The sequence below is a fragment of the Doryrhamphus excisus genome, chromosome 1 (assembly GCF_030265055.1).
Source record: "Doryrhamphus excisus isolate RoL2022-K1 chromosome 1, RoL_Dexc_1.0, whole genome shotgun sequence".
Lineage (NCBI taxonomy): Eukaryota > Metazoa > Chordata > Actinopteri > Syngnathiformes > Syngnathidae > Doryrhamphus > Doryrhamphus excisus.
This window is the reverse complement of record NC_080466.1, coordinates 34,948,043-34,971,711: the sequence shown is the minus strand read 5'-3', so window position 1 is coordinate 34,971,711 and position 23,669 is coordinate 34,948,043. Positions and strand designations below refer to the sequence as shown.

General features: G+C 41.5%; 1 protein-coding gene across 1 annotated transcript; it reads right to left on the bottom strand.

Moving 5' to 3' along the window:
- Positions 1 to 261: 261 nt before the first annotated feature.
- vangl2 (VANGL planar cell polarity protein 2) lies at positions 262 to 23,361 on the bottom strand. Its single transcript, XM_058081984.1, has 8 exons — positions 23,227 to 23,361; positions 9,284 to 9,686; positions 7,568 to 7,691; positions 6,157 to 6,764; positions 5,952 to 6,085; positions 5,739 to 5,874; positions 3,793 to 4,036; positions 262 to 1,721 (listed from the first exon to the last, which is right to left on the bottom strand). Exons 2-8 carry the CDS (start codon positions 9,352 to 9,354, stop codon positions 1,461 to 1,463), a joined length of 1,578 nt encoding a protein of 525 aa, XP_057937967.1. The 5' UTR covers positions 9,355 to 9,686; positions 23,227 to 23,361; the 3' UTR covers positions 262 to 1,460.
- Positions 23,362 to 23,669: the final 308 nt, after the last annotated feature.

Below are 23,669 nucleotides of genomic sequence, written 5' to 3'. Positions count from 1 at the left end.
TGTTTAATGCACAGTGAAAATATTAGTTTTGCCTTTCATAAATGCCATACAAAATATACCAACAAAAAAAATAACTTTGAATCAATAAAAATGATCAGGCGCATCAATTAAACTGGGACTGGATGTGTATATGGATGGAGATACCACCTTTCCATACAGCACAGAGGTGGTGCTTTTTCGCCTCAATGGAAGAAAGACGCTTCAGGTTGTGCAGGGGCGTCTAAAGGCCCTCATTTGTGTGATAAAGACTTTGTTTTCAACAGGACGCTGGCAGTTCACAAGACAAGACCCAATGACTTCTTAAGGAATAATGGTTTAATAGTGGAAAAATACCTAACACGCTATACAAGCTAGACAGTTAAAAGGAAAAAAAACTAAAAAGACAACTCTACATTATTTTTTGTTTTGTACAGGCCACTTGTTTTTAAAAAGGTAAAAACATTCAGAGGAAAAATTGCATCATAACTTAGGCACCTTATAAAAGAAAATGATACGAAAACAAGTTATTTTCAAAAAAAGAGCCCTAAAGAACTCCTGCTGTGCATTCTTTCATGGAAAAACACGGATGAGACGTCCAGTGGGTTTGATGTTTTTTTCGGAAATGTGACAGACCTTGAAGTGACCACACGTTAAGGCGACGGGGAGCTTACGGTCCACTTTGAGCCTTTGCAGAAGTGCAAACAAAAGCTTCCGCTCGGTCATAAAAACATTTGCAAAGGTACCAAGAAGGTGGCTGCGAGAAATTAATCGGTTAATTAAAACGCATTTAGATGTTGATGGCAGAATAAATTAGCTAAAAAAGGAAAGGTCAACAAAACAGAGCAGCTCATTTAGCGAGCACTGTAAGCTAACAACCTGGAAATATTTCTAAATAAATGAATTCTTGCATAATATTGTGATTTGTTATTAAAGCTATATTAGCTTTCAGACATAGTGTCACATTGTTGTGTTTTTTTAGAGGGATTAAAAAAAAAGCACACAAAGATTGCATGTTAGTACCAAGTGTAAAGTCGCTTTTGGGTTAAACTGTTGATGTTAGGAAGAAAACATGAAGATATAAAGTGTCCTTTTAGCACATGATGCTACATTCTGTGAGTATTTAATGTAAAAAAATTAAAATGGTGACAAGAACCAGCAGGAGGGCAGTGGTGTGTCGCCGTGGCTGTCACATATTTTAAAGACGGGAAGACACTTCCTCGCCGCCGTGACCCCCCCCCCGGAGTTCAGTGGTTACAACATAATGACCCAATAAAGGCGCCTTTATAAAAAGAGTTTTTACAGCGTGCTGCAACAGCACAGGAAAAAGGGGAGTCAAGGCATCAACGTCAGAGACAATCATCGAGCTGATTCAGGTGTGACAGACATGAGGCGGGGGGAGGGGGTGGTGGCCCGAGCGTCCGACACATCCCGCTGCATTCAGCAGAGAGGGGGGGGGGGGGGGGGTACACGAGAATGTCTTTTCACACGGATGTCTCCGACTGCAGCCGCATGACAAACTTGTGGCTCTTGGGGTCGATGAACTCCTCGCTGAGGCGCAGGAAGGGGAGGGGTGTCACCGTGACGACCAGCGAGAAGTCCATCCGCCGCAGGGAGAAGACCAAGCCCTGACGCAGGGCCGAGGTCACCGGCTCCTCGCTCACCAGGGTCCACTGGCGCCCCCTGCCGTTGTGCTGCTGGTACTGCATGGTGGGCCCTGGGCTGAGGTAACGCTCCAAGAAAGCCTGGACAGGAAGACATTGTAAAACATCCATCCATTTTCTATGCCGCTTATTCTCACTAGGGTGCGGTGGTATGCTGGAGCCTAGCCCGTCTGACTTAGGGCAAGAGGCGGGGGTCATTGTCAAATATATACGAGTATACTGTATATAGTAGTACTCATTTAATCTCATACGAGGTTTGTCAGAAAAGTTCCAGGACTGGTGTCACAAAGTGACAATGGAACCTTTCTGACACCTCATAATTATACAATGTCATATCATGTAATATTTACTTATGAAAAATATTAATATTAGATCATTTTCATTTCTGAAATGTATGCACAAATTGTATTCATCCATATAAACATTAATTAATATTCTTGTTCTATATTGGCTTTAATAATATAGTACAACGTAATTTGATGAAAAAATGGCCCCCTAAACACTGGCTGCTATTAGCCGTCATTGAAAAGGTAAATAGTGCCCTCTAGTGGTAGCAACTGTTATTACGTATTACCTATTAGAGGCGGCTATTACGAATTGAGGCCATTATTTTCTTTATTTTGTGAGTCAGCTGAGGAATAAATAAGACTGCTGTTTCACCACATAAACAGTGGTATGAAAACGTTAGGTATTTTCAAGATTTTCCTTTATGTATGTGTATGTGTATATATATATATATATATATATATATATATATATATATTCCAGTTAAATATACGTATCATACAGCAGACCAACACAGTGATAAATGAGTGGTAGAATTAAGTTTATAGCACTTGCAGAAAGTGTGCAATAATTATTAAAAAGTAGGCAGGTGCATAAATTTGGGCACCCTGTTTTATTGATTTGAATACATTTAATAATTATTATTGGAATACCAAATTTGTTTGGTAAGCTCGCACATGAAGTGGAGCCAATCATGAGAAAGGGTATTTAAGGTGGCCAATTGCAAGTTGGCCTCCTCTTTGCATCTTCTCCAAAGAGTAGCACCACGGTAGCCTAAAACAACTGTCAAATGACCTGAAAGCAAATATTGTTCAACATCATGGTTTAGGGGAAGGATACAAACGCTAGCTCAGAGATTTCAGTTGTCAGGTTCCATGGAATGGAAGCCCACAGGGACAGTTCTAGTTAAGGGCCGGAGTGGCGGGCCAAGAAAAATCTCAGATAAGCAGCGGGGAAGGATGGTGAGAACAGTTAAACTCAACCCAAAGTCAAGCTCCAAAGACCTACAACATGATCTTGGTGCAGATGGCGTCACCGTGCAACCTTCAACTATTCAGCCATCCTGGAAAAGTCATGAAGAAGAAGCCTTTTCTGCGCACGTGCCATACACGGAGTAGCTTGAGGTATGCTAAAGCACATTTGGACAAGCCAGCTTCATTTTGGTGCTGTGGACCGATGGAAGTAAAATGGAGTTATTTGGGCATAACAAGGGGCGGTATGCATGACGGATGAAGAACACAGCATTCCAAGACAAACACTTGCTACCCACAGTAACATTTGGTGGTGGTTCCATCATGCTGTGGGCCTGTGTGGCCAGTGCAGGTACTGGAAATCTTCAACTTGAAGGTGGCATGGATTCCAGTCAGTTTCAGCAGATTGTTGCCAACAGTGTTCAAGAATCAGTGACAAAGTTGAAGTTGGGGCTGGATACTTCCAACAAGACAATGACCCTAAACACTGCAGAAGAACTGGAATGGCCACCTCAGTCCCCAGACCTAAATATTATTGGTGATTTAAAACGGGCTGTCCATGCTCGGAAACCATCAAACCTGACTCAACTGGAGATGTTTTGGAAAGAAGAATGGTTAAAAATACCTTCAACCAGAATCCAGACCCTCATTGGAAGCATTTATATCTGTAAAAGGAGGATCAACTAAATATTGATGTCATTTTTTTGTTGACACCTGCCTACTTTTGCACACTTCCTGTAAATCCTATGAACTTGATTTCCCTTCTCATCTATGAATGTGTTAGTCTACTATATGATATATTTCACTGGAATGGCTTATAGAGGAAACTCACGAAAATGATTAGGGGTGCCCAAACTTTTTCACACCACCGTAAAGGCTCCTAAGTGAAAGCCAACCTTGGGCGTCATGTTGTGCGTGATGCAGAACTGCAGGTGCGTGAGGATGCTCTCCATGCTGTGGAAGGCCTGCTGGCGTGTGGTCCTCAAGTACTTCTGCATGGCCCGCGCCATTGGTGCGAAAATGGCCTGCGCCGCCTCCCGGGGGTCCATCACCTCGCGGGGATGTTTGGGAGATGAGGAAGCCTCTTCCTCGTGGAGACGCTTGATGTGGGTGAAGGCCTCTTCCACCGCCACCACCAACCTGGCAGGAGGCAGAGTAGAAGGTTACCTACAAGGGTCTTTTTTTCCTCACAGATAATATGATGGCTAATCTTCATTAGCTATCCTATAATAAGGCTATTGCTTAGTAGTCTTATATAACCCTCAGCAAAGCATAGATAATACCCATCCTCACAGAAGACTTTACTATTTGGGTCTCCAACAGGTAGTAGAAGGCCACCAGAAGGTCAAAGATGTACGTTAGGTACTTTCATATGAATGATGCAAATTGCAGCTCACCAGTTAAAACGGGCCATGAATGGACGTTGTGGTTATAGGAATAGAAGCATTTATGCAAAACAATACTATGTATGACCTGCAAGGCATGCTGGGTAACTTCCTGCTGCCGTGCACTTTTTACATTTGTATAAAGCAGTATTGTTGTGCATGTATATTAGTGTGCAAGCTTCATTTCGATACCTGCATACAGTATTTTCTGTGAAAGCTTTACCAGTATAGGGCAGATGAGATGGGTTTGACTAATAAATGGTAATGGTTTAATTTCATTTGAACATGCATCAGATTACAATTGAGTGCATCCCATAATCAGTTCACAGTTCCACATGTCCAAAAGGAGTAGGAAGAAGCAAAGCTTATTAAATCCTACCCCTCCACCTGGTACTTTCACAATCACTAACTGTTACATTTGTTCACTTCCTGCTTTCCATAATACAGTTTAAGGTTTTTTTGTTTTTTTTAATAATGTACCTCGTACCGAAGTAGGAGGTGATATAAGCATCCAATGCCATAATGGGTACCATAGTAAGTGTCAATATAGTGATATATATATAGCACATCATGACTGGTTCAAGACTCTTCATCCTTGTATTTAGCAAACATCAACTGCTTGTATTGTTTCTTGAATTGGCTCATCGTTGTGCATTGTTTGAGGTCCTTACTCAATCCATTCCATAGTTTGATTCCACATACTGAAATGCTATGGCTAGCATAACGTAGTCCTAGCATAGAAGTGTTTCAAATGTACTTCTTCCCTGAGATCATATTTCTCCTCTCTTGTAGAGAAGTATTGGATGACATTTTTAGCTAATTGGTTGTTTTTTAGCCTTATGCATTATTTTAGCTGTTTGAAGATGAACTATATCAGCAAGTTGAAGTATTTGTGATTTTAGAAATAAGGAGTTAGTATGTTCTCTGTAGGCGGCATTATGAATTATCCTTACTGACCTTTTTTTGCAGTACATTTAGCGAGTGAAGATTGCTTTTATAGTTATTAGCCCATATTTCCACACAATAAGTAAGATATGGTAGAACCAGAGAGCAATAGAGTGTGGAGTGATTTCTGATTGAGAACAAATTTTGCTTTGTTCAATATTGAAATATTTCTGGCCACCTTATGTTGTATATTTGTAATATGAGGTTTCCAGCTCATATTTTCATCTATTGTGATCCCCAGAAATGTATTTTCCTTCACCCTTTCAATGTCCACACCGTCTATTTGTATTTGCTGGTGCATAAATGGCCTTATTATGGAGATTAAAAGTACAAAATGCATGGCATGTTTTCCCACAAATAAAAACAAAGGTTTTGATTTAGAAAAACAATGAATCCACTGTAGTAAGTCAAGCCTATTAGAGCTGCAGCCACCCCTACTGAATAGTTAGGTTCACTACATGCAGTATTTATAGGCCCGCTACAAGCTAACTTGTGCGCTGAGGGAGTCTGACCTGGCTTTACGTTTGCGGATCCTGCGGTCCATCTCGGCCTCCTCATAGTAAAACTCGTTGTGGGAGTTATCTCGCCTCCTGGCAGCAGCGGCAATCATGGCCCGTGATTGGCCTGTGGAGTTATTGGTGGTGGTTTCTGCACAAAAAGGTGTATTATTAGCATCAGCATGCCGATGTCTGCCTTTTGAGGAGTTAAGCTGAAGTTATTTTTACCGTCCAGAGAGTAAACTTTGAAGCCTGTCATCTTCTTGGACAGAATGGACTTGGGCAGGTTTACGAGGGCGGGGTTATAGACGGGAAAGTCGTTGTAGTAATGGTCCAACACCCAGACAGCCGCCCGCTGAATACTAGAGCGCACTTCGATTTAATTTAGGATTCGTGCAAAAAGAATTCCATGTTGACGTGTCCACACACTAACCTGAGATGACCCACGTTGTAGAAGCGGCTGGCTCCATCTGTGCTGCGCACCACTTTGAGGCAGAAGGCAGGCTGCAGGTGTCTGACCTCCAGCAGCACCAGCGCCAGGTACTGGATGAAGAGCAGGGCGTCCACCAGCGAGGCGGCGTACTCTACGATGCCCCTGTAGTCACGCTCACGAGGCTCCAACACGCGTACGCCGTAGAAGAGCCAGTAGGATGCAACGAAGAGGAAGACCAACACCATCAGCAGGCAGCGGAAGACGAAAAAGCGTGGCAGGGTGGCGCGAGGTGGCCGCAGGAAGAGCGCCCAAGAGGAGATGAGCAGGACAAGGAGCTTGAAGGCCAGCGACACATAGAGGCCCTCGCATGGCGTGCCGCACGGCTCCAAGGCGTCACGCCACAGCACCTGTGGCAGGATGAGGAAGGCCAGCGGTGTGACCAGGGCGAAGAAACTCAGGCATCCGCCCAGTGCCGGACCCACGAAACGCTTGCACTCCAGAGGGGTTGACTCCTCCAAGTCTTTGGTAACGCGGGTCAGGTCCTCGTTGGAGATGCTGTGCTCTGACGTCCCTGTGACCACTGTGGTGGTCTCACCCCAATTGTCATCCTGTCAGACAAGGAAAAGGGACATACTGTGAATATCCAGGATATGCAGATATATTTTGTGAAGGTGCAATAATGATAGTAAACATGTTTAACTTATTCACTACCAAAGACGTAGTTATGTTTTTTTCAACCCGACCACTCACTCCCATACATTTTTGTTTTTCCATGAGGAAAAAAGAGGCAACCACACAATAGAAGATCATATGTTTAGTGCAGGGGCGGCACGGCGCGCAGTGGTTAGCGCGCAGACCTCACAGCTAGGAGACCAGGGTTCAATTCCACCCTCGGCCATCTCTGTGTGGAGTTTGCATGTTCTTCCAGTGCATGCGTGGGTTTCCTCCCACATTCCAAAAACATGCTAGGTTAATTGGTGACTCCAAATTGTCCATAGGTATGAATGTGAGTGTGAATGGTTGTTTGTCCATATGTGCCCTGTGATTGTCTGGCGACCAGTCCAGGGTGTACCCCGCCTCTCGCCCATAGACAGCTGGGATAGGCTCCAGCATCCCCCGCAACCCTCGTGAGGAAAAAGCGGTAGAAAATGAATGAATGAATGAATGTTTAGTGCAATTTTAAGCCGTAAAACGGCCACAAGGTACCAGAAGTGCTTTCTATGAGACCTTTGTGTGTATCTTTGCCTTGTAAAAGCTCTGCAGCAACCAGGAAGTGAAAAGGCTTGGAGCAGTGTAGCATGGAAGAGATAGGAATGAATGAGTTCATGTGAAGAATATGAACGTGGCCTCCAGACCTTCTATTGTGGAAAAAGATTGGACACCCCAGGTGTAGACGAAGGTTGGTACTGACCCTCTCGTCTCCGCGTGTCGACTCGGCATCGAGCAGTGGCTCTCCGGGTGTCTGAATTGTCACTGATTTGTCTCCACGGCTGCTCCCGTCTCTGCTTTTGGAACGATGGCGATCCCTCCGTTCCCTGGGTGACAAAGTAGGTCACTTGATGACATCACTTCCCCTCACAGAAGGTTCTCTTTATTACACCCTGAAGAAAAACTGCACTTTTTTTGGAATTTTGCCCATTATTCACAGTTGTTATGTGAATGAACATGAACACTATATGTGCCCTGTGATTGACTGGCCACCAGCGGGGTACACCGGGTGTACCCCGCCTCTCGCCCGAAGACAGCTGGGATAGGCTCCAGCATACCCGCGACCCTTGTGAGGATAACCGGTACAGAAAAAGGATGGACAGATTTCTTTCCCTTTTCTATGGGTTCTACCGAGAAAAAAGTATGAGCTAGCTAACAGTGCACATTAAAACGCTAACAAAATAAATGGCAACAGTGTATATTAACCAATCTACAGAAATATTGTGATCGTAGCAGCTAACACACTCACAGACTGGATACTCTCAATTTCGCTACAAAGGCTCGACAAGATGCTCATTTTTTTTTACCTGAGGACCGGAGCAGTCTTGTGCTGGAAGACAAAGCCATCCCAATGAGAACGGACATTGTAAGTGTCGTCGATGTTTCTATGCTGCTATTGTTGACAGAAGTAGCATAAGCTCCTGGACTAGTACGTGAAATCAATGAGCTAGAAAAGAAGTTTTGCTAATGGTTTAATCCAGGGGTCTCAAACATGCGGCCCGCGGGCCACACTAGTTTGAGGCCCCCGCCTTGATATGAAAGTTTAATGTTAGTGCGGACCGCGCAAGTTTGATATGGATGCTGTATGGTATCATGTACCCAGAAAAAATTATTACGTTTGATTAATGTTCATGTTAAAGGTTAAATAACTGTTAATAGTTATCCTCCCTATCCGTGTGGAAGTGGTAAGTTTTAGGCTATTTAAAGGATAAAGGAAATAACTTGGAGGCTACCGTTTAGGTCGCTAGCTCTCTAGTTTGCGAGTTTGCATGTGTCTCGAGACCCTGCAGTTGCGCAATATGTTGTAAATAAAAAGAGTATAAATGTGACTATAGTCGTGTTTTGTCATGTCTACAGGGCTCTAATAATGCTTTGTTAATTAGTTGATATATAGTAGTCTTCCAATGGTAACAAAATGACTTATGCCGGTATAAATTAGGAACATAAACCGAGTTGTGCGCTGCGGCGGACTACTGGCCTTCAGAATAAAAGCACCGTTTGCCGTCTAACTGTGTAAACAGGAGTGTCATAAAAATATCTACAAATGCAGTTGGAATTGCATGGGTGACTACATCTTCCTTCATCAGAAGCACAGGCATGACAGTTGCTTGAAGATTTTGTAACAATGTGTGCAGAGATTGAAATTAGACTAAATGTGCTTCACAATTTCGAGAGTGTATTTCATTATATGGGGTAAGGTTTGTAGCTTTTTATAAAAGAATTAAAAAAAAATATTGTAATGTATGCTAAGGTCCATATTGCCCAACCCTAATTCATACCAACTCATTTTCTTTTCTTAGAATGTACAGAAAATGGAAATAAAATTATTACCTTCCAATCCTTAACATAAGGATTGTGGTTGATGGGGGAAATTCCAAAAAAAGTGCAGTTTTCCTTTAAGAAATAACAAACCACCCACCTGTGTTTGCGAGAGCTCCGTGAGTGAGATGACTTGTACGAGTATCCCGAGTACTGCGACTCGTTGTCCATGTCTCGGCTCAGCGGTGAGCGGGCTTTACGAGCCCCGCCTCCTCCTCCTCCCCCCGTGCCGCACTGCTTGCCGACGCCTCCCAGCTGGCTCTTGCGCTCGGAGATGGACTTGGTGGTGAGGGCCAGGGGCAACTTGAGCAGGTCAACCTTGCTCCTGAGGGAATCTATCTTGGAGGCCGAGGAGGGGGATGCGGGAGAAGGAGGTAGAGGGCGGGAGGGACCAGGGGGAGTCTACAGAGAGGAGGAGGAGGAGGAGAGGGAAGAGGAAGAGAGGGGCGGGAGAGGACGGCGGGTAAGAGAGTTGAGGCAGGGAGAAATGAGGTGGCCGTACCCTGAAAGGCAAACGTACAAAAGTCCATTAAGACGATGATGACCCTTTTTACCTTTGAAGCCTGTGACTGTGCAGCTGGGACTGACATATTTTGAATCTTTTGCTGGAGGTCTGGGGGGGTGGGGGGGTTACATCCCATCATTGCCTAACTGAGCAAAATACATGGCACTTTCATACCACAATAGCAGTCGCATGAAAGCAAGCTGATGGATACGACGCACACACCTTTCCACCAATCATATTTTAACTCACTCTCTGTGTGGAGTTTGTGGGTTTTCTCCGGGTACTCCGGTTTCCTCCCACATTCCAAAAACATGCTGACCGGGTCATTTTTGACCCACTTATGGAAGGTTGGGGTAGTAACACAAAAACTAAAATTGCTTCAAATGTATAAAAGGTAAGTTAAAAATTTGAATGGCATGATATCAAAAACATGTATTTTGAGGAATACCTGGAATATGAAATGACAGCAATTTTTAATCACAAAGATATTTCAAGAAAACAACCTGACCGGGTCATTTTTGACCCACTTATGCATCTAAGGGTTAAGGAAGTTGAATGAACTGAATGAGTGCTATGTACAAGGAAGCCCAAGGCTGCTGGCTGCAGTGCGTCTGGCCGCCATGACGGTTCACAAAGCAGCACATTTTGGAGCTTCACCATGGAGTTTGTGAATGACAACGTATGGTGCGTGTAGCACGGGTGGTCAAAACAGCGATATGTTACAGGGGTGGTGGGATTGTACAAAAATTTAAATAAAACACGGAATATGGAAATGAGAGAATAAGGAAATGCGCTTCTAATAGCATAGAAATTAGTGCATTTATTCCCATCACAAAACGTAGCTCATACTGATGATTTTTCTCATTTTCGGTATGTCTCTATCTCTAACCATTTTCAAGCTACCATTTGATATAGTAATATCAAACTGAATATTTTCTAGAGGGGAAAAAACTCTGGCGCCCAAGGGGTTAACTGCCTAAAGTATGTTTATTAACCAAACAGAAGAGTATGGAGTTCTCTTAGAAGTTGAATAAAAACTTAAATAGCTCCCTGAAAAGTTTCCACAGTAGATCAACTAACATGTATTATATACATGTATATATACATGTTTAGAACAGGTGAGCTAATGTTATGCTAAAAGCTAAAAGGTACCTTGCTGTGCTTCCCTCCAATAAAACAAGTTGAGTTTTTACAGTCTGAATCACTCACGCTTTTAACCATCTGGCGACATTATCAGCAGCCTTCTTTCATGTGACAGGAATGGCTCCCACCTTCCGCCATGTTTACTCCTCTACGTTATTCTGTAACATTAATAGTAGAGCACTGGGATGTTTATTTCCAGAGACCTTTCTGCATTTACCTTGACATGTGTGTTTGCACTCAGTTCTCAGAAAACAGACAGTTGCATCTGAGCCGAAATAGCCCAGTTTTAAATGGACATTCATTCATTCATTTTCTACCGCTTTTTCCTCACGACGGTCACGGGGGGTGCTGGAGCCTATCCCAGCTGTCTTCGGGCAAGAGGTGGGGTACACCTTGGACTGGTGGCCAGCCAATCGCAGGGCACATATAGACAAACAACCATTCACACTCACATTCATACCTATGGACAATTTGGAGTCACCAATTAACCTAGCATGTTTTTTGGAATGTGGGAGGAAACCGGAGTACCCGGAGAAAAGCCACGCATGCACGGGGAGAACATGCAAACTCCACCTAGAAATGGCCAAGGGTGGGATTGAACCCTGATCTCCTAGCTGTGAGGTCTGTGCGCTAACCACTCGACTGCTGTGCAGCCCCTTTAAATGGACATCTTTCTTCTTAAGTTTAGAATAATTCGATTGCAGAGGCAAACTAGGGTTGTGTTCGAAACCGCATACTAACTACTACATACTTCCATGCCCATACTATCCACACTTCATACTGCATATCCAAACCATCAGACAGTATGCAAAGCATGTACACTATAACGTACTACATGATAACCCACAATTCATTGCGGGTTAAGCTGAAGCTGATTTCAATTTAGCTCTAAACTCTGTAAATACATCACTTTATTGAGTTTTTTTTTTTTTAAATCAGACAGAGTGTTCCATTTATTTGTCTAAAAACCAACCGTTTACAATTTTGTATTCGGACGAATTCGGCAAAGTTTGAGCTCGCCTAAAGGAGCAACGTACTTCCGGTTATTTCACAAAATAAAACACCCCCTTACTTTTCTCATACAAAAAAAACATTGTGATAAATCACTGCTTTTACTTTGAAAATAAGCGAACCAACTCCCAATATATTCTGCTTGACACCGCTGTTTGGTCCATCCTGCTGCTGTTTTTTTTTGCGGTGATGTCACGTCACGTTGCATCCTGGGTAATTTGAGTGTGGTTAGTAAGCTGATGATGCATACTCAACATTTCTGCAGAATGCAGTGTGCGTCCGGGAACTTCTCGCATACTCAAAAATCGCATACTGCCAGTGTAGACACACTGCATACTCATAGTATGACTAGTAGGTAAGTATGCACTTTCAAACACAGCCTAGTTCACTTCGGCAGCTAGCTATGCTATGGTAATGGTAATGGTTTTATTTCATTTGAACATGCATCAGATTACAATTGAGTGCATCCCATAATCAGTACACAGTTCCACATGTCCAAAAGGAGTAGGAAGAAGCAAAGCTTATTAAATCCTACCCCTCCATCTGGTACTTTTACAATCACTAACTGTTACATTTGTTCACTACCTGCTTTCCATAATACAGTTTAAGTTTTGTTTTTTGTTTTTTTAATAATGTACCTCGTACCGAAGTAGGAGGTGATATGAGCATCCAATGCCATAATGGGTACCATAGTAAGTGTCAATATAGTGATATATATAGCACATCATGACTGGTTCAAGACTCTTCATCCTTGTATTTAGCAAACATCAACTGCTTGTATTGTTTCTTGAATTGGCTCATCGTTGTGCATTGTTTGAGGTCCTTACTCAATCCATTCCATAGTTTGATTCCACATACTGAAATGCTATGGCTAGCATAACGTAGTCCTAGCATAGAAGTGTTTCAAATGTACTTCTTCCCTGAGATCATATTTCTCCTCTCTTGTAGAGAAGTATTGGATGACATTTTTAGCTAATTGGTTATTTTTAGCCTTATGCATTATTTTAGCTGTTTGGAGATGAACTATATCAGCAAGTTGAAGTATTTGTGATTTTAGAAATAAGGAGTTAGTATGTTCTCTGTAGGCGGCATTATGAATTATCCTTACTGACCTTTTTTGCAGTACATTTAGCGAGTGAAGATTGCTTTTATAGTTATTAGCCCATATTTCCACACAATAAGTAAGATATGGTAGAACCAGAGAGCAATAAAGAGTGTGGAGTGATTTCTGATCGAGAACAAATTTTGCTTTGTTCAATATTGAAATATTTCTTGCCACCTTATGTTGTATATTTGTAATATGAGGTTTCCAGCTCATATTTTCATCTATTGTGATCCCCAGAAATGTATTTTCGTTCACCCTTATATGCAGTATATAACTTCTTCTGTTGGTTTGATGACATCAAGCTCTCACGGACAGCTGGTATAGTGTCACTAGAACCATAATGTGTCCCATCACCCGCACCGTGGGAATCAATCCCCCCCTTCCATGTCCCTCGCCCACCAGTTGCCGTGCGACCCTGTGGCACATAAACCCACTAAACCCCGAAGACGTTCATGTTGGCTACGTGTGCCAGCGCCACATCCTGCCAGGTCTTGGCGACGGTTGGTCATCACGCGACTGCACCGTCTACACAATGGCGGCCATATTGGATTACTGTGTCTCCACAAAAACTAGTTTGGCCTTTCCTGGTCTCACATTCCCTCCCACGCTGCCCTCGTCTCCCCTGGTAACCGGGCCTCTATGCCGCCATGGCGATGAAAGAGGGCGTTCAGCTGGGAGGAGGGAGTGGGGCGGGGTGGGGTCGTCGGTTGACAGTTGCTGTGGAAACATGACCTCACGCCGCCCTCTGCTACTCACCGCCATGCTGCTGAAAACCCACCAAAATACATGCCGAGCCGCCATGACGGATGTCAGGCTGTCATACGCTGCTTAGTTGATAAAAAAGGTGGGTGTGTCTAAAATGGGAGGGTCTTGATTGGTCTTGTGGGAGGAACGAAGCGCTGCCTTACACTCTAATGTGGTCCTGACCTCAGTTTTATCTTCCATTAGCTCCAATGTATTAAAATCCACTTCCTGTGCAAATATTGAAACATGATCATCGACAAGCGCAAATAAAAAAAAAATCACTGACTTATCTGATGCAAGGACAGGAAAAAGCACATTATGTTTTACTGTTCTCTTCAAAATATTAAAGTGCAATATTAAGGCTCTAAATGCAGTATACTAAGTTCTATGTGAAGTATTCCCATAATGCCTCATATTAATTCACTAGCAAGATCTCAGTGTAAAGACTGGTCATATATCTCATCTCGTTTCATATTATCTGCATACTGTATTGTATATACGTAACTCTGGGAAAAAACTGTTGATTGTGTGAATACTTGGGTTGTTTATATTGTTTATTTTTCTATATTGTGTATTTTGTACTGCTTAACTGTTTCTGTACTCTTGCTGCTGCGCAATACAAATTTCCCCAACTGAGGGACGAATAAAGGCATATCTTATCTTATCTAAAAGAGACTTTTGTTATGTTAAAGCCTGTTAAAGTGGAGAATCGCATATCTTTTCGACGCGTCGTCAACTGAAGAATGTGTAGCAAACATTAAGGATTTCCAAAGAGGTTCTGTGAGCTCCTAACGACCTTGGAGAGCAATTAAACCACCAAGAATAGACATCCAAATCTCCTGCAATGCATACCTCATGTAGGGCATTCCAAATAACACAACCATTTTCAAGTGTAATTATATCTTCTGAGGATTTTTTATTATGTTGCCACAATTCGAGCAGGGGAAATAATTGACTTGTGATATAGCAATGTTGATAAAATTCTATCCCAAATATTAAAGTTAGAGCTGATTTTATACTGGAAAATAGTACCATTGGGCTCCGATCCATGAGTCTGAAAGGCATTCAGTTGTACTTAATCATCCAAGCACGAATTGCCTTGATGTATATATGCAATACGCAATATGAAATTGAGCTGACAAACATGTATACGAATGAAAATATACCTAATATCTTAAGACAAAAATGCATTTTAAGGACGTCCACACAGACTCTTCCATAGGCTAACTGAAGTAATGTTAGCATGTGTGTTTAGCATGTGTGTTATTGATGACACTCACAAATACTACACCGAATACTTCACTCTGTAGAGTAGAAATTAGAGTGTTTGGAGTAAGGAAATGGTCTCTATTTACACATTAGATTTAGAAAACTAGCAAATTAGAGACGCGACAAAGCTAGCTCGCTAACCATACAAACATGTCATTTGTAAGATTTGTAATCCTAACTGAAATTTTATTTAACACTGCTAGAAGCTAGCTGACTAGCCAGGTTAGAAGCTAACCAAACACAAAGTAACTGTTACTAATTCACTCATTCAAATCTAGAGCGTCAACAATTACTTGATGATTAAATGATTATACAATTAATCGACAACTATTTTGATATTCAATTAATTGTTTTTTTTTTATAAAAAAATGTAAATACCCTTTAATTTCAGCCTCTCAGATGTAAATTTTTTTCATTTCCTTTGTCATCCGGAGTGATTTTGTGTTTTCGGCAAAACAATATATTCACACACACATCAGCTCTGATCTGTGATCAACATTTTTGCCTCTTTAATATATTACGGACCGAACCAGTATCTGTTGGTTTTTGGGTCACAGTGATCTAGTCTGTCTACGGTCTAACCGGCGACTCAATTAATCGACTCAACAAGCTGATTACTCGACTAAGAAAATAATTGTTTATTGCAGCCCTACGCAAAACCTTCTGTGTACTTTTGTCTAACAAATTAAGTCTCATGGCAGTTTATTGAAATGTTTTTAAAAAATTTGGCTGACACGGCTAGAAAGCTAGCTGACGAGCGAGGCTGGATGCTAACTAAACACAAAGCCTCTGTCATGATGTCACATGATGTCATCGTGGCCGGGCGCCATGGCTCAGTAAAAGCCGCCATGTCTTGGAAATTAGTTTGTGAAAACAATGTTAAGTAATATAGTAATGGTTTTATTTCATTTGAACATGCATCATTAGTTTGTGAAAACAATGTTAAGTAATATAGTAATGGTTTTATTTCATTTGAACATGCATCAGATTACAATTGAGTGCATCCCATAATCAGTTCACAGTTCCACATGTCCAAAAGGAGTAGGAAGAAGCAAAGCTTATTAAATCCTACCCCTCCCTCTGGTACTTTTACAATCGGTAACTGTTACATTTGTTCACTTCCTGCTTTCCATAATACAGTTTAGGGTTTTTTTGTTTTTTGTCATATTTTAGCTGTTTGAGCTATAGAGATATATCAGCAAGCTAAGTATTTGAGATTTTAGAAATAAGGAGTTAGTATGTTCTCTGTAGGCAGTATATGTCCATTACAGGGCAGCGTAATATCTATAAAATATAAAAACGTTTCTACTCTTTATTTTGAAAAGCATTCACCAGAATCCCCACTATACAGACAAGGAGTGGAGGAAAAGGCATTTAAAGTTAATTAATGCATTTGTTGTTCAAGCCTGTGAAAACCACCCTAATGTTGACATTATTATTGACAGTAAATCTAAATATAAAAAAAATCCTGCCACTAAATGCAGATGCAGCAGCACGACATGGTGGCAGCAATCTGCCTCCCATGCAGCCCACCACTACAGCTTCAAAACAACCTCGGGGGAAACCCTGATCATTTGTGTCAAAGATTCTCTCGCTTAAAAGTTTCCACTTGTTACTTTTGGACGCCTGTGTTTGCAAACAATGCAGAGGGGGATAAATTCAATTCCCGCCATGTCAAGTGATGTTTGTGAGCGAGGACAATGGACAGAGGGACACGAGAAGGTCACTTGGTCATCCACATGACTGGTGAAGTGGCGTTTCCTGTTTGAATCCTTTGACCGTTAAAACTACTACTACTAAAATTACTAAGACATCCCGTAATATATAAAACACACAATTCAACTTCTCTTAGCATCATCATTATGGTGTATTATTATGGTAATGGTTTTATTTCATTTGAACATGCATCAGATTACAATTGAGTGCATCCCATAATCAGTTTTCTTGTCATGTCTTGCCTTGGTTGTTTTATTTTAATTTGAGAGGAAGTGATTATGATATTTTATAGAGCTGCTGGAATTGTGAATTTCTCCAGGAGATAAATAAAGTATCCATCTATGGAGGGATGCCTGGTGCTGCTTTGTCTGTAATTCTGCACATTCTGGAGTGCAAACAAGCCAAACCACTGGTGACAAAGCACTATTGTGACACTATTGTAGTACGAGACAGTCGGAGAGAACATGGCAGAACATTTGATCCAAACAGGTGTGGTCCAGTGGTGGCATGTATTAGGTTTCCTATTCATCTCTGTGTGTCCTACTTCATCAGCACGCTTCTCCTCCTCATCCACCGCTCCGCTCTCAAACCCCGAGCTAAAGACATTAATTCATTTTTCAAAAACTTTACTGCACAAAGAGATGCATACAAGAACTAAAAGCGGGCAATGAAACTTTATCGTCGTCAGAGCGACCACCAAGCGCTGCCAGGCGGCTAATGTATGAAATATTACAAAGGACGTTACGGTGAGGCTCATAAAAGTGCTTTCAGGACATGTCACTTTGAAAAGCTTTTAAAGGTGATTTACTAGCATCAGTACAACAACACTGTTTACTGTAAAATAATGAACCGCAGAGACCAGCCTGCTATCAAATGTACACTGGCTTTCCAAGAACGCCGAGACACCACACGGATAACATTTATTTTGAAATTACGAGAAATGAAACAGGAGTTCAAAACGATCAGATTTCTCCTATTGGCCGATCGAACATGTACGGCCGCACAAAATGAAACCAATGCCCTTAAGTAGGGCTGAGCGATATATATCGACATTTTAAAAAATATCTAAATTTCTTTTAATCACTATATCAAAAACAAGCATATCGTTCATATCGATATAGACCGGATTTGATGCAGAGGTCACATGTTTCAAGCTCTGTGTCTCCTGCAGCGCATTTGGAGATTAATGGTGTTTTATTAATTACTTTGTTATTGTCTTTGTGCCATACAGACCCCTTAAGTGTGCAGCTATGGATGTTCATGTTATTGCCTTTGTAGCTTCCCACTTGCGCCATTGTTGACACTCGGGAGCAGCTGTTAGCATCCGTTCGCTATGCGGAATGATCGGATATCCCAGTGGAGATACCCAGGTGGAGAGGCTGCATAGCAGGAGTGAACAGCGAAAAAGACGGTATAAAGGTTGCTATATTATGACGGCATTAATCAAGTTTACCGTCTGTCGTCATGGGGAACGTGAGATAGAAGCGCTAACCTGGCGTGAGTGGAGCATGATTACACTGAAGATTGAACATTATACCGTATTTTCCAGACTATAAGTCACACTTTTTTTGGCTGTTCTTGCGACTTATACTCCGGTGCAAATTATAAATTAAAATATACCATATTTTCTGGACTGTAAGTCGCTCCGGAGTATAAGTTGCACAAGGCCAAAAATGCATAATTAGGTAGAAAAAAAACATACATAAGTCGCACTGGAGTATAAGTCACATTTTTTGCGGGTAATTTATTTTCCAAACTACTTGACCAAAACAGACATTACGTACTCTTGGAAGGCAAGTTCTAATATTAATAACAGAATAGAGAACAGGCTGAATAGGTGTAAGATATGCTAACACAATGCTTATTCAGCTACACCAAAAATAAACGTGAACAGAAAAGGTGTCCAGTGTTTATGTAACATAAACACTTTTTTCATTTATAAGTCGCTCTGGAGTATAAGTCACAGGAACAGCCAACCAATGAAAAAAGTGCGACTTATAGTCCAGATAATACGGTGTATGTATGTGTATATTATATATATGTATATATATATATATATATAATTTCATAGACAGCCACAAGAGGGCGCTCTTGTGACTTTCATACCGATATCTCCTACTCCTTAACAATTTAATGTTTAAACAGTAGACGTTAGCTTACAAAGACAGCTGAGAACAACAGAACACAAATGCCCCCACAAAAAATGGCGACTGATACTCCGGAGCGACTTGTAGTCCAGAAAATACAGTATTTAACTTTTTCTACATTGATTTAAAAAAAGAGAATACACGATTTTATTTCAGTGGCTATCTTTCTCCAAGATTGTTTACATTTGAATAAAACTTTGCACACACATTTGGCTTTGATTTTTGTCTAAATTCAGTTTATGGAAAAAATACAGAGATATGTCGTATATATCAATATTCTACCTAAATATATCGGGATATGAGTTTTGGTCCATATCACTCAGCCCTACCCTTTAGTCGTAGTATTTCTTGTTGACTTGTTGACATTTCGACAAACACAGATCCGCTGGCGGGTAAAATGAAGCCCATCAACTTTCTATAGGTGGATGTTCTGAATCAAAATCTATTTCCATCCATAATAATGTGACATACACTTCCAAACAGCTGAGCTGACTTATGGAAGCTATTGGTCCAGGCCGAGGTGGAATCTTAATGGTCACCATGAAGTCACATGACACATCAGCAGGCAGCCATCAAGTTGTCGTCCGACATTTCTCAGCTGATTGCCAACCCGAGGTGCCAGCTGTCACGGCAAAGCAAAGCATTCTGGGGTCCCGACACCACAGCGCCGCCTGCATGACCGCCTTCGTACGGCAGCCATTTGAAGCCCAGGTGACCAACCGTGTAAACACACACACACACACACCACCACACGTCCAGTAGACCACCATCATCCACTGTTTCCAATCAGTTCAACCAAAAAAAAAAAAGACAACTGCTACTGTCAGCGACCCCCCCCCCCCCTACCCCCCGCACACATGGCAAGCAAACAAGAACAGGTGTGTCATGACCACATCATTAGGTACACCTCCACCATGTCCACAAGCATTTATAGCTTGAAGAAACCTCTTCCAAGGCCAAATCCTGGACAATAAAATCACTAAAACGTTACTCCAGTAAGCTCTGGATAAAATATCAAATCCACATCAAACTTCAATGACTTCAGTGGACTTCAACCCATCATCATATGTGACGTCAAATCTCTCAAGACGTCAGTCACTAGCCACATTTACATGAGTTTTTCTCTATCCATGGAAAGGAATATTCCAATCTCGTCTACATGCGCCGCTATAATCAAACAGAATAGTCAATAGGGCATGCCCAGTAAAACGTAAACACCAACATCATGTGATACCGACTTCCCCGAGTTTTTCTTTCACTTGTTGGAATAACTCCATATTGCCAGTTTTTGTTCATCCAGTCTTGAAATTTAGTTGGGATCAAAAACAAACTTTCCGCAGCAGTCCAGTACCGATTGCTGGCCTCCATTTTTAAAACTGAAGAACGTCTGGAGCTGCGTGTTACGTCATATCTGAGCATGCGCTGAAAGAAACAAACAGGAAAAGCTAAAATTCAATCTTGCTAATATTTTATAATTAAACTCGGGACATGTTTTATATATATACCGTATTTTCCGGACTAAGTCGCACTTTTTTTATAGGGTGGCTGTTCCTGTGACTTATACTCCAGAGCGATTTATAAATGAAAAAAGTGTTTATGTTACATAAACACTGGACACCTTTTCTGTTCATGTTTATTTTTGGTGTAGCTAAATAACCATTGTGTTAGCATATCTTACACCTATTCAGCCTGTTCTCTATTCTTTTATTGTTACAACTTGCCTTCCAAGAGGACATAATGTCTGTTTTGGTCAAGTATTTAAAATAAATTACCCGACAAAAAATGCGACTTATACTCCAGTACGACTTATGTATGTTTTTTTTCTACCTAATTACACATTTTTTGGCCTTGTGCGACTTATAGTCCAGAAAATACTGTATATTTTCTTTTTAAAGAAAAACTGGACTTGTGAATGGCGTATAGAAGGGTTTAGATTCTGTTCCACAGATGGCGCTAATGCACACGAAAGCTGCTTGCCAACCGCCAATAAACAACAGAAGAAGAAAAACACCACGAAGAAGAACGCACCCTGACAACTTTCTGTTTGAGCGGGTACAAGATACCTCAATCGGATTGGGGAAAGGAACATTCTAACCCTGTGAATCTGATTTTTGGGCAAAATTGAGAGCTTGGTTACTTGTTTACTACATTTAATGAGTTAGTATTCACACACCCCTATGTTATGTTTCTGAAAAAAAGTAATTAACAATAAAGCTAGGGAATTTTCCTGATCTTATTGGACACTGAAAGGGTGCTTTTTGTGGGCACGCCCCCAAAGGCACTCACAAGTGACGGAAGAAAGTTTTTCTGTCAGAGTAATTTTTGTTTTGCCTGTTTTTTCTCACTTGTCTCCCATATGTCATGATTGACAACCAAGCCCCCCACCACTAATAGATTGCAGTCCTGTTGAAAATACTGCAGTGTTTTTTCCCCCCTAATAGATGGTTAAGAATGTAAAAATGCGACTTATAACATGGTCTCTTCTACTGAATCTTTTATGATGACCGGAGTAAGGCCTGTAGTAGGACTGTTCTAAGGGATAATTGAGTGAAATTAGATTTGAGCAACTTGGAAGTCAACCAGCATTGCGCAAAATTCCTGTTTGTGGCATTTTTTTGTTTGTTATCTCGTAGGCAACTTTGTTATAACAAACAGGTCTTGGCTCCGGGGTGGACCGTACCATTCACGGCGTAGCTCCTCTAACAAAGAAAAAAAAAGTGGTCATAAATTCCTCAATGCGAGCTCTTCCTCGACCACGCCTCTACAAAGTGGAGTGGAAATAGTTTGTGTAGTTTTAGCGTCATCCTGCTAACTGATGCACCAACGTTGATCAAGCCAGCAAACACACGCACTTCCTGGGTGACTCCATGATCATTTCTATTCATTTGGATAAATCTGGGATTCTTATTATATCACACTAGACCACAATGTCACTGTCTTGTTTAGAACGAGACTAGCACGTCTCGCAGCATTAAACACTAAAAATGGGCGTCAACAAGCAAACGCCTCGGCAATATCTGCGGTTGCGTCCTTTACAGCTTTTATTAATTTGCTAAAACAAAAAAAAATCATTAGTCACATGACAAAAAGACTCTGTTTGGGGTTTAACTGTGTAAGTTGGCGTGTTTCTATTACTGAAAGCTACAATACTTGCCATAAATTATTTATAGTATCCAACAACTGATAATATGTCCACAATCTATTATCAATGAGAAGGTCTAATATTGTTATGATTGGAAAAAAACAAATCAGCAAACTAAAAAGTGGGCCTCTTTTAGTTTTTAGTTTAACAAAAATGCTCAGTTTCTGTGCAACAAAACGCACTTCATCAAATATCATGTATTAACTGTGCGGTTTAATATTTGACATGTATGTGCGCGGTGCACTGTTTTTCTGCTATGAGAATGTTTACACTAATGATGGTGACCATGATAATCGACAACAAATATGACATTAGAAATAGACACATGGAAAATAGAACATGTGGCTTACATTTTTTTTTTAATATTTTCATATTTAGACCCCTTGTTCTTAGTTTTGAGGGAAACAAACACCTAGTACAAACACATATATTAAACAGGTAATACGTGGAATATTGTGGCATTTAACCTGATGCTTAAATTTTAAATATTTGAGTATTTAAACCCCCTTTTCTTCATTTTGTACAAGAAATTGTGCCTTAAATGCACTTTGTAGTAATATTGTGATTGTGAGTCAGGTCTGATTGCGTCTTTTCTGCCTCTAGACGTCAAAAAGTGGACCAAGACGTGAATGTGGTCCACTTCGCTTCTGTTTTAAGGTGACTACAAGTGAACGTTACAGAAGTTTTATGGGTGTATTTTAACACAGAAGCCAAGTTGCGTGTGAATGAAAAGCCAATTGAGTTTAAGAGAAGAACAAAAAAAAACTAGTCATTTGTGGGCCAGAAATAGTAGACAATGGCCGCCCACCCTGGTGCCGAATGACCCAAAATGCTAGCTTCTTGTCCCCCTGTCCCTCCCTGTTTGAAAAGGAATTCATGCGGTTTAAAATTAATTCATGATAAATTGTGCCGCTTCGGCCTACTAAACAGAACCAGCGTAGAAGCGCCTTTTTAACTTCACTTGGCTCCATCTTTGCTCGTCTTCGTTGCTGTGGAAGTCTTCGGAGCGACGTGTTCTCCGTGGGGGACAACAATAAACCTCCAATACTTAAAAAAAAAGCAAAAAGAAAAGAAAGGAGGCGACCATCGCGTCCTCTCTCCACCATTGTTTGACGAGACCATCCACGACGAACACCAGCTAACCCCCCCCCCCCTCACACAAGCTTCTCTTTCCCCTTCCACCACCTCCAACTATGAACCCGCACACTCATGTCGTCCGACAGTCATTTCAAGACATTAAACAGAGAAAATGACTACTTACTTATCGCAGATTGGCCATGCAGGTATTTCTCCTACTTTCCACTTTCTTTCCTCTCGGCCGTGGAAGCCCACGAAACCCCGCCTGCTCTACCAACTAAGCCCCGCCTCTCAGGCCCTCCCATCTTTCCAATGGGAGTGAAAACGGAAAAGGCGGGGCTTGTGTTTTGAAAAACTCAACACAAGTGTTTTTATTCAATTCACGCACGCAGAACGACTTCTTAAGATCCTGGATCCTTAAGATCCTTGGGCAGTGTTACCGAGTTGGAGACTTTGTTGCTAAATCTGGCGACATTTCAAACCTTCTTGGCAACATATTTTCGAAAAAAAATTGACAAATCTAGTGTAAGCTATTTATGTGACGCCCTTACTTTGATACCCTCCACAGCATGTGCTGTTATTCTGAAGGCCGGAAGTGTGTGTGTTGAGGTACCTTGATACAAATGA